Source organism: Perna viridis, chromosome 14 (assembly GCF_037379345.1).
Source record: "Perna viridis isolate PV_CMFRI_1.1 ecotype Kerala chromosome 14, ASM3737934v1, whole genome shotgun sequence".
Classification (NCBI taxonomy): domain Eukaryota; kingdom Metazoa; phylum Mollusca; class Bivalvia; order Mytilida; family Mytilidae; genus Perna; species Perna viridis.
Window position 1 is genome coordinate 27,542,013 of NC_142458.1, and position 15,175 is coordinate 27,557,187.

The 15,175-nt window shown below is 34.9% G+C and overlaps 1 protein-coding gene across 2 annotated transcripts; it reads right to left on the reverse strand.

Annotated features, from left to right (window-relative positions):
• Positions 1-1,316: 1,316 nt before the first annotated feature.
• Positions 1,317-6,692, reverse strand: LOC148598852 (uncharacterized). 2 transcript variants are annotated; one of them, XM_088562492.1, is made up of 4 exons: positions 6,561-6,692; positions 3,802-4,072; positions 2,824-2,933; positions 1,317-2,364 (listed from the first exon to the last, which is right to left on the reverse strand). In XM_088562492.1, exons 2-4 carry the CDS (start codon positions 4,005-4,007, stop codon positions 1,409-1,411), a joined length of 1,272 nt encoding a protein of 423 aa, XP_088418618.1. In that variant the 5' UTR covers positions 4,008-4,072; positions 6,561-6,692; the 3' UTR covers positions 1,317-1,408. The 2 variants fall into 2 exon arrangements, with proteins under 2 accessions (XP_088418618.1, XP_088418616.1); XM_088562490.1 differs by having other exon boundaries at positions 3,802-4,152; positions 6,561-6,666.
• Between the last annotated feature and the right edge of the window lie 8,483 nt (positions 6,693-15,175).

Genomic DNA, 15,175 nt, shown 5'->3' on the forward strand with positions numbered 1-15,175 from the left:
AAACTTATTAGACCACAAAGGTCAATTAAAGGTCAAATATGAACATGTTTTAAAATTAGGGACTATATGAGCATATTAATATAAAGTCCTTGATAGAACTAAAACCTTTTTCTGGAGTAGTACTTCATCATTTTGCATATAAAAAGTGAATAATGGCTTTATATCCTGACTAAGACTAGAGCTAAAAACCTGCTTTACACATGCATCGAAAGTGAATCTTGGATACATGCCTGTCATGAATGAAGGGGTTATTTTGATGAATTGATAACTCATCACTGGACTTAATACCGTCATATTTAAAAAAAAAAATAGAGAAAAAAAAAGATTTTGGCACCCTTTTTGACTCTAATTTCTGAAAATTTGCGACAAAATTTGGCAGCTGGCGATTTTTCTTGCGACAGAATTTTGAAAGCCAGAGCAGCCCCTGCTTAAGGTGAAATCGGTTTTATTTGAGTATAACTACAGTGTAGGATAAAAATCAGTTAAATTTTTTTTTAAATGTAAATGCAAATTAACTTTTGGACAGGTTTAAAAATTTGGGGAAAAGATGAAATGGAACCAATTTTTCGTAAGTCATGACGTCATAGTAAATCAAAGTATTGTGACGTCATAACTTACGACTAATTTTACTCTTACGATTTTTTGTGAAAAGGGCCACAGAAATCAATAGTAAAGATTGATATACAGTATCTACATATTAAAAAAAAACAGTTCTAAATAATATGAGAAACACAAATGTATGATTAAATTTAAAGGCTAACCCAATGCCATGAACCAGGAAGTGGACCCAGTGCAGTAAACAGTAAACTGTTAGTTCATTCACATCTTAATAGTGCCATCCATATCCCAGTGCCAAACTCCTCCAAAAAACAAATCAATGGATTTTGACGAACAAACGAGATGTTAGACAACGCGTAGTTGTAGATGTAGATCACAGAAGATATTTTTATATACCGGGGTATACTATGTCGTAAAGGAAAACCAATTGAACCAGGATAAAAAAAAATCTAGAAAATACAGCTAGACAAAGAAAATAGACATACCATAAAGATCATGAAATAACCAAAAATACACGCACATAGAAATAAAAATTAATAAACTATGAGCATATTTCCTGCGCGTTTGTGTGCTCTGCCTTTAGCAATATGAATTAGCTTGTGTTATACTGCGTTTTCATTTCATTTTGGGAGCAAATAGTTACCCTCTGTAGCCTCCTCAGGTTTGTGAATGGCTTTCTCAACATTTCACTGTCTTTAATATCAGGTTAATGCTAAACTATTTAATACTTCTAGCAATTGTGAAGCAAAGACAGAGAATAAACCATAAAGCATTTCTTTTCAATCACATTAAGTTCATCAGTTTGTAACATTCAAAACGAGTCATTTAAGATTTAAAAAAATGTAATCGTTTATTTACTAGACTGTGATTCAATAATGAATTGCTGATAGTCTGTGGCTAATTCCACATGGAACTTGTGATCGGCCTGTTCCACTCCTGGTGCATACCGTCCCCATTCGTAAGAGGCCGATCGGAGCCCTTTTTGTACCCTCTCACACAAAAGTATGTCTTCAACTTGTACCTGTTCACTAGCTCGGATACTTTCGGCAATTTTCGTATATTTCTGTTTCGTATCTAGTCCACTCATAGCATCCTTTTCCAAAAACCAGTCAAAGACCACGGCGCAATTCTCTTCGTCGATTGGGTACATGTAGTTAAAATCTAACCATGGACCATAACGATTTATGAAGAGATTCGGATACACATGCGAGTAAAGAACGCCACTTCCGATTCTCTCTTGTCCTTCATTGTTACCGGTGCTTCCAGAGGAACTCTGAATAGAGAAGCCATCGAACACCTCGGTAGTATAGTCTTTAGCATCTAACAAGGAAGCTAGATCTGTGTGTGCATATTCTACATGATATCCACCATCCAAATAATTATCAATAAAAACTTTCCAGTTACATTTTACGTTATAGATGCGACGTTCTATAAATTTTAAGTCTTCGAATCCCATTTTATCGAGTCTACCTTTCACTTCACTAAGCTTTTCATTGAGATTAAAGCAAAACTTATCATTCTTTTCAGCAAGGTTGATAAATACTAGAGGCCCCCAAGTAGAGACCTGTATGGGGACCAATCCATATTTTTTAGCACTGAAATTTTTTATTCCGCGCAGTCGGGTTGCCTTTGCCAGTCGACCGGTGAGTGTGTACGTCCAGCCGTGGTACGGACACTGAAATTGCGTAGTTTTGCCTGAAGACTCATCCATGAGCAGGGTTGCATGGTGTCGACAAATATTATAAAATGCCCGCAAACTTCCCGACTCATCTCGTGCAACTAGATATGGCTCGTCGGCAAGAAAACCTATGAAAAAAATGAGTATTGATGGATTTGACTTGGTTGACATATGGCTGATTGCAAGAGAGGACAATGATAAAAAAGCCCAACTATACAATAAAAAATGGCATGAATTATGCTTCTTCGGGGGCGTTTCAGATTTCACCTGTCTTATACACTGTATTGATCACTATTATGGCAGTTTGTACCAGAGGCAAAGCAACTGTAGAAATAACCAAGGAGGATGCGATACTTATCTTAAATAGTTTGTGAATACCCCTATTATACTATTTATGGTGAAATGTCTTTAGAACAAATGTTTTAACACTATCCTAAGCAAGAGGTGGCAAAAGACGGACAGGTAGACGAACAGACAAAAAACCCACACCCAAGAATGGGTTGCATAATTTTATTCTAAAGAAAGTGGCATACAAAGGGATAGGACACGGTAAACACCGAAAAAATGTTTTAATTCTATACACCCACCTGTTATATACTGCCCTGGTTCCTGTAACTGGTCTATCCGCCCAACCGGTATCCAGCTCTTCCGGAAAATGGCTGCTTTATCAAGTGAATGGAATTGAGGCTGAGTGTACCTTCAAAAAGTAATTACAAATGAGGTTCTGTTAAATTGCTTTGGCGTGTGTACCGTTTAAAAAACGTATTAAGTATCACGACCATTCCCCATTCTTTTAAAGAAATAGATACAGTTCTACAAGTCCTAGAAGACATTGTAACTCACCAAGTATCAAGCCACTGGCGTATTGTCTGCCGCAGGCTCTCAGTATATTAAATGTAGAAGACATTGTAACTCACCAACTATCATGGAGTATTGTCTGTCACTGGCCCTCAATGCATTGTAGTAGACATTGTAACTCACCAACTATCATGGGGCATTGTCTGTCACTGGCCCTTAATGTATTGTAGTAGACATTGTAACTCACCAACTATCAGGGGTTATTGTCTGCCACCGGTCTTCGATGTATTGAAGTAGACACTGTACTCACCAACTATCATCATCATCATGGTGTATTGTCTACCACTGGCACTGAGTAATTATCAGCCTTATTGTCTACCCCTTGCCGTGAAAATATTGTAGTAGGCATTGTTACTCACCAACAAGCAGGAGGTGTCGTTTGTCACTCACCAACAAGCAGGGTGTCGTGTGTCACTCACCAACAAGCAGGGGGTGTCGTTTGTCAGTCTACAACAAGCAGGAGGTGTCGTTTGTCACTCTCCAACAAGCAGGTGTTGTCGTTTGTCACTCACCAAAAAGTAGTGGTATCGTTTGTCACTCACCAACAAGCAAAGGGTGTCGTGTTTCATTCACCAACAAGCAGGGGGAGTCGTTTGCCTCTTGCTTTGTTTACATGTATATTGTAGGAGATAATTTTATTCACCAACGAACCACTTAGTAGGGGTGTCGTATTCCTCAGGTCCTAATATTGTATGCAAGTCACTCACCAACTAGCAGGAGGTGTTGTCGCTTCCTCCACCGGGATGTCGGGTGAAAACTTGGACACTTCATTAATCACGTATTCACCGACTCCTTCCGGAAAATATGTAGGACTACATTTCTTCTTACAAGATGCAGTACAGTAAAATCTATTAAAACTGGAACCAGCGCGGTACCGAGTAAGAATATTCACAACAATGCGTCTGACTGCCATGACTTACGTCAGATGTACGTGACATTACATATGATATTCTACCTTTGAGTTCCAACGATAATACCCTATAAATATACAGGGTATAACTTTGTTATCATCAGGTTAAATAGTGTGAACTAGTCCAATCAAGGTCAATGAGTACAACCTGTTCAAAAATAGAAACATTATCTAATGAATGACAGTCCTAATATTAATTAGCTCTCCAGCTAAGAGCCATGCAAAATGTGATTCATGGTTGGAAAGCCTACTTATTTTTATTTTTGATATTTTGTTTAAAACGTTATAGTAAACAGAAATTAACATGTGGCTTTTCATATAACCATTGTTCTTAGTACAGAAAATTATATAGAATGTACTGTAGAATTCAAAATTAAGGGAGATAACTATGTAAGTGAAACTAAAAAAACCAAAGAAACTGTTGGATTCTCAATTATCTCCTAAAAGCAGACAGATTGGAATGAATAATATTAATATATTTCATCATACATTTCATCGCATAGACCTACGAAGTAACTTAATAACAAAAATAAAATGTGTAGACTTTTTGTGGTGTATCACCTACAATTTATCACAGAATTTTTATGATTAATTCTTACAAAGACTGCTACTTAATAAATTTATTCGTAATCAAAACATCATTTTGTTTGAGATCATATGAATCGCGGATTGCGGACCAATCGACGTTCATGGTATCATGTTACCAAGCCGGGTTATACAGAGCAACCTGGTTGGGTCAAAGAGAATCAATCAATCAAAAAGCTTGTTACAAATCAAATTGAATTATACATAAGTACGTTATTATAGAGTACTTATGATTTCTGTCAGAAATCGACAAGTTCTGACAAGATACGCGTAAATGAATGTATAACTTTGCTTGCATGTTAAATTTTTACCGTACAACTACCATGAATGTATTGTTAAAAATTAACTTTTGGCGCTTAAGAAAAAAAGGCAGGACCTACATTTTATTAAAATAAAAAGGCAGGATGAAAAAATTTATCCTAGCCCCCCCCCCCCATTAAAGTCAAATGATTGCTCCTAACAACTGTCCAAAAATATTCATCCGTAACCGTCGGGAGATGGACAGAGGACTGGACAGACTGACGGACGGATGGAGTATCACATAATACCTCGCCACTTCGTGTGACGGGGTATAAAAAGTTTTTATCACTTAAATGTTTTTTCCCCTATGTGGTATTTATCCATTTATGGTTATTAAAGAGGAAACCATGTAAGTTTTGTAGACATTTCTATGGCAAGCCAAAGTGGACAAAAATGAGCATTTTCTAATATTAAAAAACGATATTTTAATATTACAAATTAATTTCCTAATATTACAAATTCATTTTCAAATATTACAAATTAGATTTCTTATATCACAAAACACTTTTTTAATATTAAAAAATTATTTTTTAATATTAAAAATTCAATTGAATTTCTAATATCAAAAAACTATTATTGAATATTAGAAATTGATTTTCTAATATTAGAAAATGGATTTGTCGTATTCAATGACGATTTTTTAATATTAGAAAATCATTTTGTAATATTAAAAAATGTAAATAAATTTCTAATATTACAAATTCATTTTCTAATATTACAAATTCAATTTGTAATATTACAAAACGTGTGATATTTATAATATTACTAAATCAGGAATTTGTAATATTAGAAAATTAATTTGTAATATTAAAAAATGAATTAATAATATTCGAAGATGAATTTGTAATATTAGAAAATGAATTTGTAATATTAGAAAATAAATGATTTCTAATATTTAAAAAAAATTGTAAATTTTGCAATTTGTAATATTACAAAATGTGTGATATTTTATAATATTACTAAATCAGGAATTTATAATATTAGAAAATGAATTTTAAATATTAATATTATTAATATTTGTAATATTAAAAATCATTTTCTAATATTACAAAATATTGATTTTTGTCCACTTTGGCTTGCCATACATTTCTAACTATGTATTCATATAGCAAGGATGTTATACATCATCTTCACACATAAGAATTCCCATGACCATGCAAAACCTTTTCTTGAATTTCGTAATTACCGGAGGAAGACGAAAATCTAGGCATATAGTAGCATTTAAAGTATTACATTTATAACAGGCGAACATGGTCAGAAAACAGTCCAGGAATGTTAACAAAAAGAATATTTTTGGTACGAAAAAAAAAATCCTATCCCGCTGGACGGCTAGTCAACGGTTACTTTCATATAAATATTTTTCAACAAAAAATGCGATAAGAACATGAAAGATAAACATAAAATGTTTGATTTTAATGAAGTGTACCGTGACTGGGGTTGAACAGCTCCTAGTCCGAATTTCCTCTGACCCTGCAACCCTCCTCTTTTTTATTTGGATATTGATCAGAGGTCAGAGGAAATTCGGACTAAACAACTCCACCCCTTTTCTTAATCCGAAAATACAGCCTCTCTCAGTCCAATACTAGACTAAGCATATTGGCATCAATGAGAGTAAAGATTATTGTATAATGTCATAATAATGTACAAATGAACAAAACTAAGTCTACTTACTCGGTTAAATAATTTTTGTAAAAGGTTCAATAACTAGAACAAACAAGGATGGTTGCAATGGCTATCGGAACTCCTCATGCTTTCTCCTTACGCAAACAAAATATTCGTATAATTCCGATTGTTTACAGTTAGTTGTTGCCCATAAAAATGACTAAAACCTAGTCCAGATAAGGTGACAACCATTCCATTCTGAAGGGGGGGGGGTCCGACAAATTTTGTGGCGTCAAAATATTTATGAAAATGTATTTTCCAACACATTGGGGCAAGGTTAGTTATTTCCACTGTTTGGAGTATCTGGTCTAAGGTCAGAAAATTTTAGTTATTTTTTAGGAGGTTTAGACCAGAATATTCATGTCCAAAAATTGCTAGCCCCTTTTTTTCCAGAATCAAATGGTTGCCTCTCTACTTTCGCGGAGGTTTTTGAGGCGATCACTCAAAATAACAATTATAGCCTCCACAAACGACATTATTATTTGGACGTAGTCTAATAACTAAAACCCAAAACAAAACCGTTTAGTTTCTTGAATTAGTTGTCATTCGTCTCGTTGAAGACAACATTAAACAATGTATCGTTCGTAATACTGCAATGCTCGGATACAAAGAAGTGCATGTGAAGTTCAAAAGGTACATACAACTGTGTACTTGTGTTGACTAAATGTATTGTACAGTCAGCTCAAACAAATTCTGAGAGTTTTAAATATATTTAATGCATTCAATGCCCATCTTTAATTTAAAGGACAAAATACTATTTTTTTTAAATCGACTCGCTAACGTGACCATTATATAATAGTTTATTACAAGAAGACCTATAAAGCGTGAACCTTGACACCTTTTTTATCTGTGCGTTACTCACTAAATAAGCAACATTAACATTTTTTTAAAAGTTTTTATCTATTTGTAAACGACTATAAATAAATTCGGGTCAGATAGATCTCCAATATTAGATACTTGTCCTTCAGACGCAGATAATTGTGTACTGACAGCGTACGAAGTTTTATCAGTAGAGTTATTAACGTGATATGATTGATGATTGATTGATTGATTATTGAAAACCTGAAAAGCATATAATTATTGTAACACCAACATATACCACTTAAACTAATTCAAAGAAGCAATGTACACATGAAACGATTTTACACACAAATCAATCTATGCAACCTGCGATATCGAAAATTTTTTTTTTTTTTTTTTTTGGTATACTAGTTTTTTTTTAATTAGTTACTAATTTTATTTTAGTTAACAATAATTTAAGCAGACCAGAAGGGTGGAAAAGATGCAAACTGAGACATAAAACGCTTACTGTTTACATCTCCAATACACGTCCAATTATTATTATCCGTAAAGTGTAAGTAGACATACCTGTACTGCGTGGAATCGAGTGTGATCGATGACTCACATATACGGTGCGCTCAATCAAGTTATCAACTAAAAGTTCTCAAATTCCTTCATACGGATAAGATCCATATGGTAGAGGGGAGCAACTCAACAGACATCAACAATCGAGGAATTCTCCATATAGCGATAACTTCCTGTTAAGGCAAGTTACACTATCGTCAACACATACAATCTACGACCTCGGACCACCGTCCGGCACCTCGGACCATTGTCCGAAACACGATAACTTCCTGTTAAGCCAAGTTTTTCTAACTTCAATAATTCACAATAACCTCGGACCATTGTCCGGAACCTCGGAACATATTGTCCGGAATACAAATACTATCTGTTAAGGCAAGTATACGTCAAAAGGGCAAAGAAACATCATCAACAATTATTTTGATTTTTATGACTCTCTCGACCTGTCCTACACACGCGTTGTGATGGCTTATTTCTTCTTTGTTTCCGGATAACTGACTAGACCGTTTGAAAGGGCGCAATGTCGTAAATTTGTTATTAACTAGAGTTTTGTTGAGCTTTGCGTAGGAGAATATCCCTGTATTCAGTTCCGTTTGCTTTCACTGGTTCATGTGTTTTCCTGTTAATATATAGTCTATCTCTTACCGATTGTACTTCTTAAGACCCGACGTGGCAGTTAAGGACGTTAAAAACACCCTCAGTCATTATTTTATTTTTTACCTCCACTCTTTGCTTTATTCATGCGTGGGTATAGTTCTTTTAGTTTTTTTTCTATTTAGATTGGAAACTGTTTGCTGATTCCATATAGTTTTCCTTTCAACTTGAATGTATTGTTAAGTACAACCTCAAGTTTATTTTTGTGGATGAATTTGGCGACAATTGGGCTCACTCCATTTAGTTCGGGTTTCCCAAATGACGCACATTACCAAGCGAAACTTTTTACGGTATTCCGAGTTCGCTTGTAATAAAGCTCTGTGTTTTTATTTGGCACACTTCATCTCGTTGGAACTCTAATCTCGAGAATAAAAATTGTCACTCATACTTTAGATCCAATAGTTCTGCTCGAAGGTCAGTTATGTTGGAGTTTTTGCATACCGCGGTACCTTCGTTCTCTCTTCTTTTCATTGATTTAAGAAATTTCTCCTACATTTGTCGAATGTCTATCTAATACGGTATCGACGACTTGATCCATTTGTTCTACAGTTTCTTCAATTTTTGTATTGCGATCTCTGGTTTCATTGATCATTTCTTCATTCCTTTTAACCCTTACGGATAAGTTCGACAGGCTTTCCTTGATGTCATCCATTTTCTATACTCTTTTCTCTATATTTCCAACCCTAGCTGTTAAGATTCTCAAAGATTTCAAGGAGGGAGTTTAGACCATTTTCTTGTGGAACACGTGTCATGCCAATATCCCAGGTAAAACTGAAACTGACGTACTAGCAAAATAGGCAGCTCAGGACAGAAAACACCTACACCCTAAAAACAACACCATTATCATCCAGGATCTTAAACAGTATGCACGGAAAAGTGTCATTAAAAAGCGGCAATAAAGATGGGAAATCTCAGAGAAGGGCAGGGATCATTATGACAATACCCCAACGATGTAATGGACGATAACGGTGAAGTGGTAACTTTGTTTTCCGAAAATGGAAAACTGATTATCAGACTTTATTTAATGAACAAAATGACACTCTATATGCCAACCAGCACTTAGAAAGAATCGAGCAGGCTAATACAGCCGATGTCTCTGTAAATTTTGATATAATGACTTTCCAGATACGTCTAGTTTAAACGAACCTATAACACTACGTGAAGTTGAAGAATCGATGAAACGATTAAAGCTACGAAAAGCAGCAGGTGTAGCTAACATCCCATCCGAAGTTCTTAAAACAAGGCCTGCATCAAAATGTTACATAGGATTATAAATTCCTGCTTTGAAAATAATGTCTCACCTTCAGATTGGAAACAAGGTATTCAATTCCGATTGTGAAGCCAAATAGCACCAACTTGCGCATACCTCATATTTATCGAGGAATTACTATTTTATCGGTGCCATGTAAAATGTATTGTGATATACTCAACCACAGGTCTGTAGAGTGGGCAGGAGTATCAAACTTATTAGTAGATGAGCAATGTGGATTACGTCGAAAACGGAATTGTCTTGGTCATATCTATAGTTTGTATTCCATCATAAATTATCGTAAACTATCACGTCTTATAACCGTAGAGGTGTATATTTTCATGATAATTAGTTGCATGTCTAGATAAGCATATTTTGATTTAGTCATTGTACCGTTAGTCTTATATCCAGAAGTTTATCTTTATTATGATTTTAAGCGGTTTTCTATAGGAAAAGTGATGAAGTACAGTATCATGTTACCCATGTAGGATGTTGCTTTAAGTAGTTGTCAAAGTTTTTGATTTATTGGAAATTGGTGCTAAGTTGGTGTTGAATTGGTGCTTAATTTAGGTCAGTTATGTAAGTTATGATAAACTAGTATAAAATATATAAGGGCTTTGATTTTCAGTTTAAAAAAAAGATTGGAGATTGAAATTTAGTAGTGGAATAAAATGGGATAGGTGGCCCAAAAGGAGAGAAGAAGGAGAGAGAGAGGAGGAGAATTGCAGATTTTATGTTTAGGAATATACGGTTGCAGACTGAATGTAAGATTGGAATTTATTTTCATGTGGTTAAGGGATGTGTTTTTCGAGACAAGTGATGCAAGAGGAACATTATTTTTGAGAGTTGTAACTTGCCTTAACTGGAAGTTAACTCGTTGTTGTTGATGATGTTTCTTTGACGTTTTGACGTATACTTGCCTTAACAGGAAGTATTTGTATTCCGGACATTATGTTCCGAGGTTCCGGACAATGATTCGAGGTTATTGTGAATTATTGACGTTAGTAGAACTTGCCTTAACAGAAAGTTATCGTATTCCGGACAATGGTCCGAGGTGCCGGACGGTGGTTTGAGGTCGTATATTGTATGTGTTAACGATAGCGTAACTTGCCTTAACAGGAATTTTTCCCTATATGTAGAATTCCTCGATTGTTGATGTCTGTTGTGTTGCTCCCCTGTACCATATGGATCCCATCCGTATGAAGGAATTTGAGAACTTTTAGATGATAACTTGATTGAGTGCACCGTATATGTGAGTTTTCGTAATTTTCTGATGTCAAAATAACTTTTCATTCTGTAATATGTATTTTATGTATAATCATAATAAACTGTAGATTAGTGACAATTCTCTTTATTTTGAACCCACCTGGACTTGTGAGCAACTTGGCATCAGTGGTTAAAACATACCAGCCAAGAGCTTTGCACATACTCGGCCGCCATGGCATAACTTTTGCCTGTTTCATTGACCCAAAGAAATCTTTTGACAATGTTAATCGGGAATTTTTGTGTTTTAAGTTGCAAAACATTGATGTTAAAGGTAAAATTCTGAATGCCGTGAAATCTTTGTACGACAACACTACATGCTCAGTGTGTGTTAATAACTCTTTTACATTTATATTTCCTGCTTCTCGTGGTGTCAGCAGGGTTGTTTAATTTCACCTACGCTTTTTGCATTATATAATAACGATTTACCAACTGAGATTAAATCTTTAAATAAAGGTATTGACATTGATGATGTTGATTTAAATATGTTGCTATATGCAGATGATATTGTGCTACTAGCAGCAAATAAGGATAATTTACAATGTATGTTAAATTGTGTTAACCAATGGTGTTACAAATGGAGATTGAGTATTGATTGTAGTAAATCCAATATCATATACATTAGACCTAGATCTGTTCAATGTGGTATCAATAATTTAGGATATGTAGACTCTTTTAAGTATCTCGGTATATGGCTTTCTGAACACGTTACTTGGTGCAAAGCAGTGAAAAACTTTTAAAATCTGCTAGCCAGGCGTTGAGTTGTATAACTTCTATATTTTAAGCCTGTTAATGTATGTCTTATCAAGTGTTTACAAAACTTTATGAAAGTTCGTGATGCTGTATATGGTTTTGCTATATGGTTATGCTATATGGGGACGAATGAACATAAACTTATTAATAACATTTAAATAAGAGTAACAACAAAATTACCGAACACTAATCCGATTCATAATCAAGCCAAGTCCAAAATAAATCTGGCAAAATAGATAATACACCACCGGAGCAGCTGGTACTACAATTGTCCTGACTTGGTACAGGCATTTTAAACGAAATGGAGGTTTAATCTAGATTTTATAACGCGCTAAACCCCCTCTTCCATTGCAGCGTGAATATACCAGCGGTCATTAAAAGCATTTGCATGCTATTGTCATAATCGAAAAATCAGCGGTCACAACAGCACAAAGAACAATCAACACAAAAACAGTCATTACTCATTATTTTAGAAGAAACTGAGTATTTTCCAACCAAGGACTGATATCTAAAAAAAGGATTTGATAAGAGACCTTTTAGGACGCATTTCATCATACCCTTGATTCAAAAGTCTCTTACACAGATATTTATGGCGTTCAAGGAAATCAGAGAAGTTAGTACTAGCTCTAGCGTAGCGAATCAATTACAGATTACAAATACCATATACAGGAGATGAAGGGATATTGCTGTACAGGTAGGGAACATTTATATTCAAGTCGTCTCTTTTATCATAATTCTTAGTTCTGAGATGACACTGTTGTCAAATTCGAAATGTAGGCCCAAAAAAAGATGCAGAACAAGCTGTTTCTGTAGTCTCCTTTATCTTTAGCTCTGGGGTTATATTGACGGTCACCATTTACTAAAACAAGGGTTGTTAAGGAACTATACATCATCAATATATCTGTATGTAAAGTAAAATGATTAAGCATTTTTAAATTTTTATTCTTTACGAGATTTTGAAGAAATTCAGTCTCGTATAAATATAAAGACAATTTGGATAGGTGAGGAACTTTTTGTTGAAAAATAACTCCTCCAAATCTAACAGATTTGTTCTCAATGAGGAAATCAAGCATATCGCAGACCTGCTTTTCTGTGTAGCACACTTTGCCCTTCTGCGATGTTTTAGGAGAATATGTCGATATGTAACAAAGAACAACATAATGTTTTGAAACAGCAGAAGATTTACGAATAAGTCCTTTCAAAAGATATTTCAATTTATCATGTTGTAACGTAGTGTAAAGGGTTGAGAAATCAAAAGTTCTCAGAGAACTAATTTCCGAAAAGCTGCGGGATTTTAGGTTTTGAATAAGAGTAACAACAAAATTACCGAACACTAATCCGATTCATAATCAAGTCAAGTCAAACATAATTCTGGCAAAATAGATATTACACCACCGGAGCAGCTGATAAATCTTTAGACTTTTTAAGTATCTACATATGATTAGTGCCACTACGAGAGTAGGTAGTATTGCAATAAGCTTGCTGTCCATACTTCATTGTGAACAATATCATTATTAGAAAATGAAAGAGAAACTATGCAGGAAAAACTAGCAGAAGAGTGTTGAATCAGGAACATCAACATTGGAAACATTTTAACTCGCATTCAGGGAGAACAATATGAACAGACCAGAAACAAACTCAGTATAATTACGAACTTTATTCTAGCATCTTGTAAATTCCAACGCCTAATAGAATCTATCGTCAAGAAAATTACATTCGGTTGTTACAAGTACCTTGTGTAGATTACAGCACCTAGTGATTATCCAGAGATTGAGGACCTCGCGAAAGTGTATATTAAACATGCTCACCAACTTACCACAAAAGGGTCTATTATGTATTATCAACCATTTGAAGGAACAATGGTAAGAGACAATATCGTTTTATGTAAGAAATGTTGAAAACTTATAAGATTAATAGCATTATATCATTTACAACACAATTAAGCAACATTTGAACTTATTATTATTTATTAACAAAGTACAGAAGCAAACAAAACTAGACATGTTGAATTAAAAAGCGTTCTTATTTATATGTAGTTGGCTATTAATAAGCGACAATTTTACTTCGATTTTGCAACTATATTTGCGCATTTGAGAGACAATATTTATCAATACAAATGATCATCTTTTTATAAAAAAAGGATTACATGCATATGGTTATTTATTGCTTAGGATTGAAAACTTGAAATTACACTAAATAAATAAAATACAACAATACCTATAATTTTATTTCATATGTTTATGATACTGATTCTACAGCAAATCGTTTGTATCGAAAGAATAATCAAGAGAACTGAGGTTATAGCGGTAATTAAAAGAATACAATCCAGGGACAAAGGCCAGACATTCACAACAAAGAACACAAATTAACTAAAATCATATACACAAAGCAACAAAAGCAAATGAGCAACTCGAAGAGTTTGTCATGGTATGCATAACGGAATTGACATCTGAACATATTAGCGGAAACGCAAAGCTCCATTTGACATTGAAATCATCAATATTTTACAGAACATTTGATACACGTGTAGTTGCATTAAATAACTATATTGTGTTGTGCTGCTTTCCAATCGGATTTTGTGGAAACGCATTGCCAGTAAACTCGAATTTGAATGTGATATCTGACATCCAGCTGGTGCCGGCAAAGCTTGAAAAGACATGCAAAACAGTTATTTTCTAAATGATATAATTTGCATGTCTACATTACTAGCAGTTGAGTTCAAGTTGTATTGATGTATCCTGTATTTTAGAGAAAAAAAATCGCAGCAGTAAAATCCGATGAAAGTGTTGGTGGCCCTTCTTCATCAGGGACAAAACCCCAGATTAAGAAGACGTACATGATTGATTGATTGTTGGGGTTTGCTGCCGGAGCAGCAATATTTCAGATATATTCAGGCGATGAACATGAAATGGATAATAAAATGAACATGAAATGAAAGATGGGATGGGACACAAGGATAATAGGGTTGACAAATTTTGATTGCCACTAGAAATAGGGAGGGATGGATAGGGTCGGGTAATTTAGCCTCTTTGGCGGAGCGCAAAGGTTCCTATTCCTATCGAATACCACAGCAGGGTTCTTTAACGTGCAAGGAACGTGGCATCTTTCCCAACACGTTGCGCCACTATGGTTTGCTGTCAGGTTTTCCGTATTATGGCTGGACGACCCCAGCATGTAACATGCCAGGGTTACCCATTCCACCACCTGGGGCACACATCCCGGCTAGGGTTCTGAGCACTATGTCGCCTTTTATAACAAGCTTAGCGCTGCTGCAGGTCTATTCTTTTGACACCCGGACCCGCACGGGGCGGAACAATGTTTGAACTGACTTTTGTTGTACTTC

Coding starts and splice junctions, on each gene's coding strand:
- LOC148598852 (XM_088562492.1), bottom strand. CDS start 4,007: ATGGCAGTCAGACGCATTGTTGTGAATATTCTTACTCGGTACCGCGCT. Junction 2,934..3,801: donor ACAACACCTCCTGCTAGTTG/GTGAGTGACTTG, acceptor TACTTTTTGAAG/GTACACTCAGCCTCAATTCC. Junction 2,365..2,823: donor ACCAGGGCAGTATATAACAG/GTGGGTGTATAG, acceptor TTTTTTTCATAG/GTTTTCTTGCCGACGAGCCA.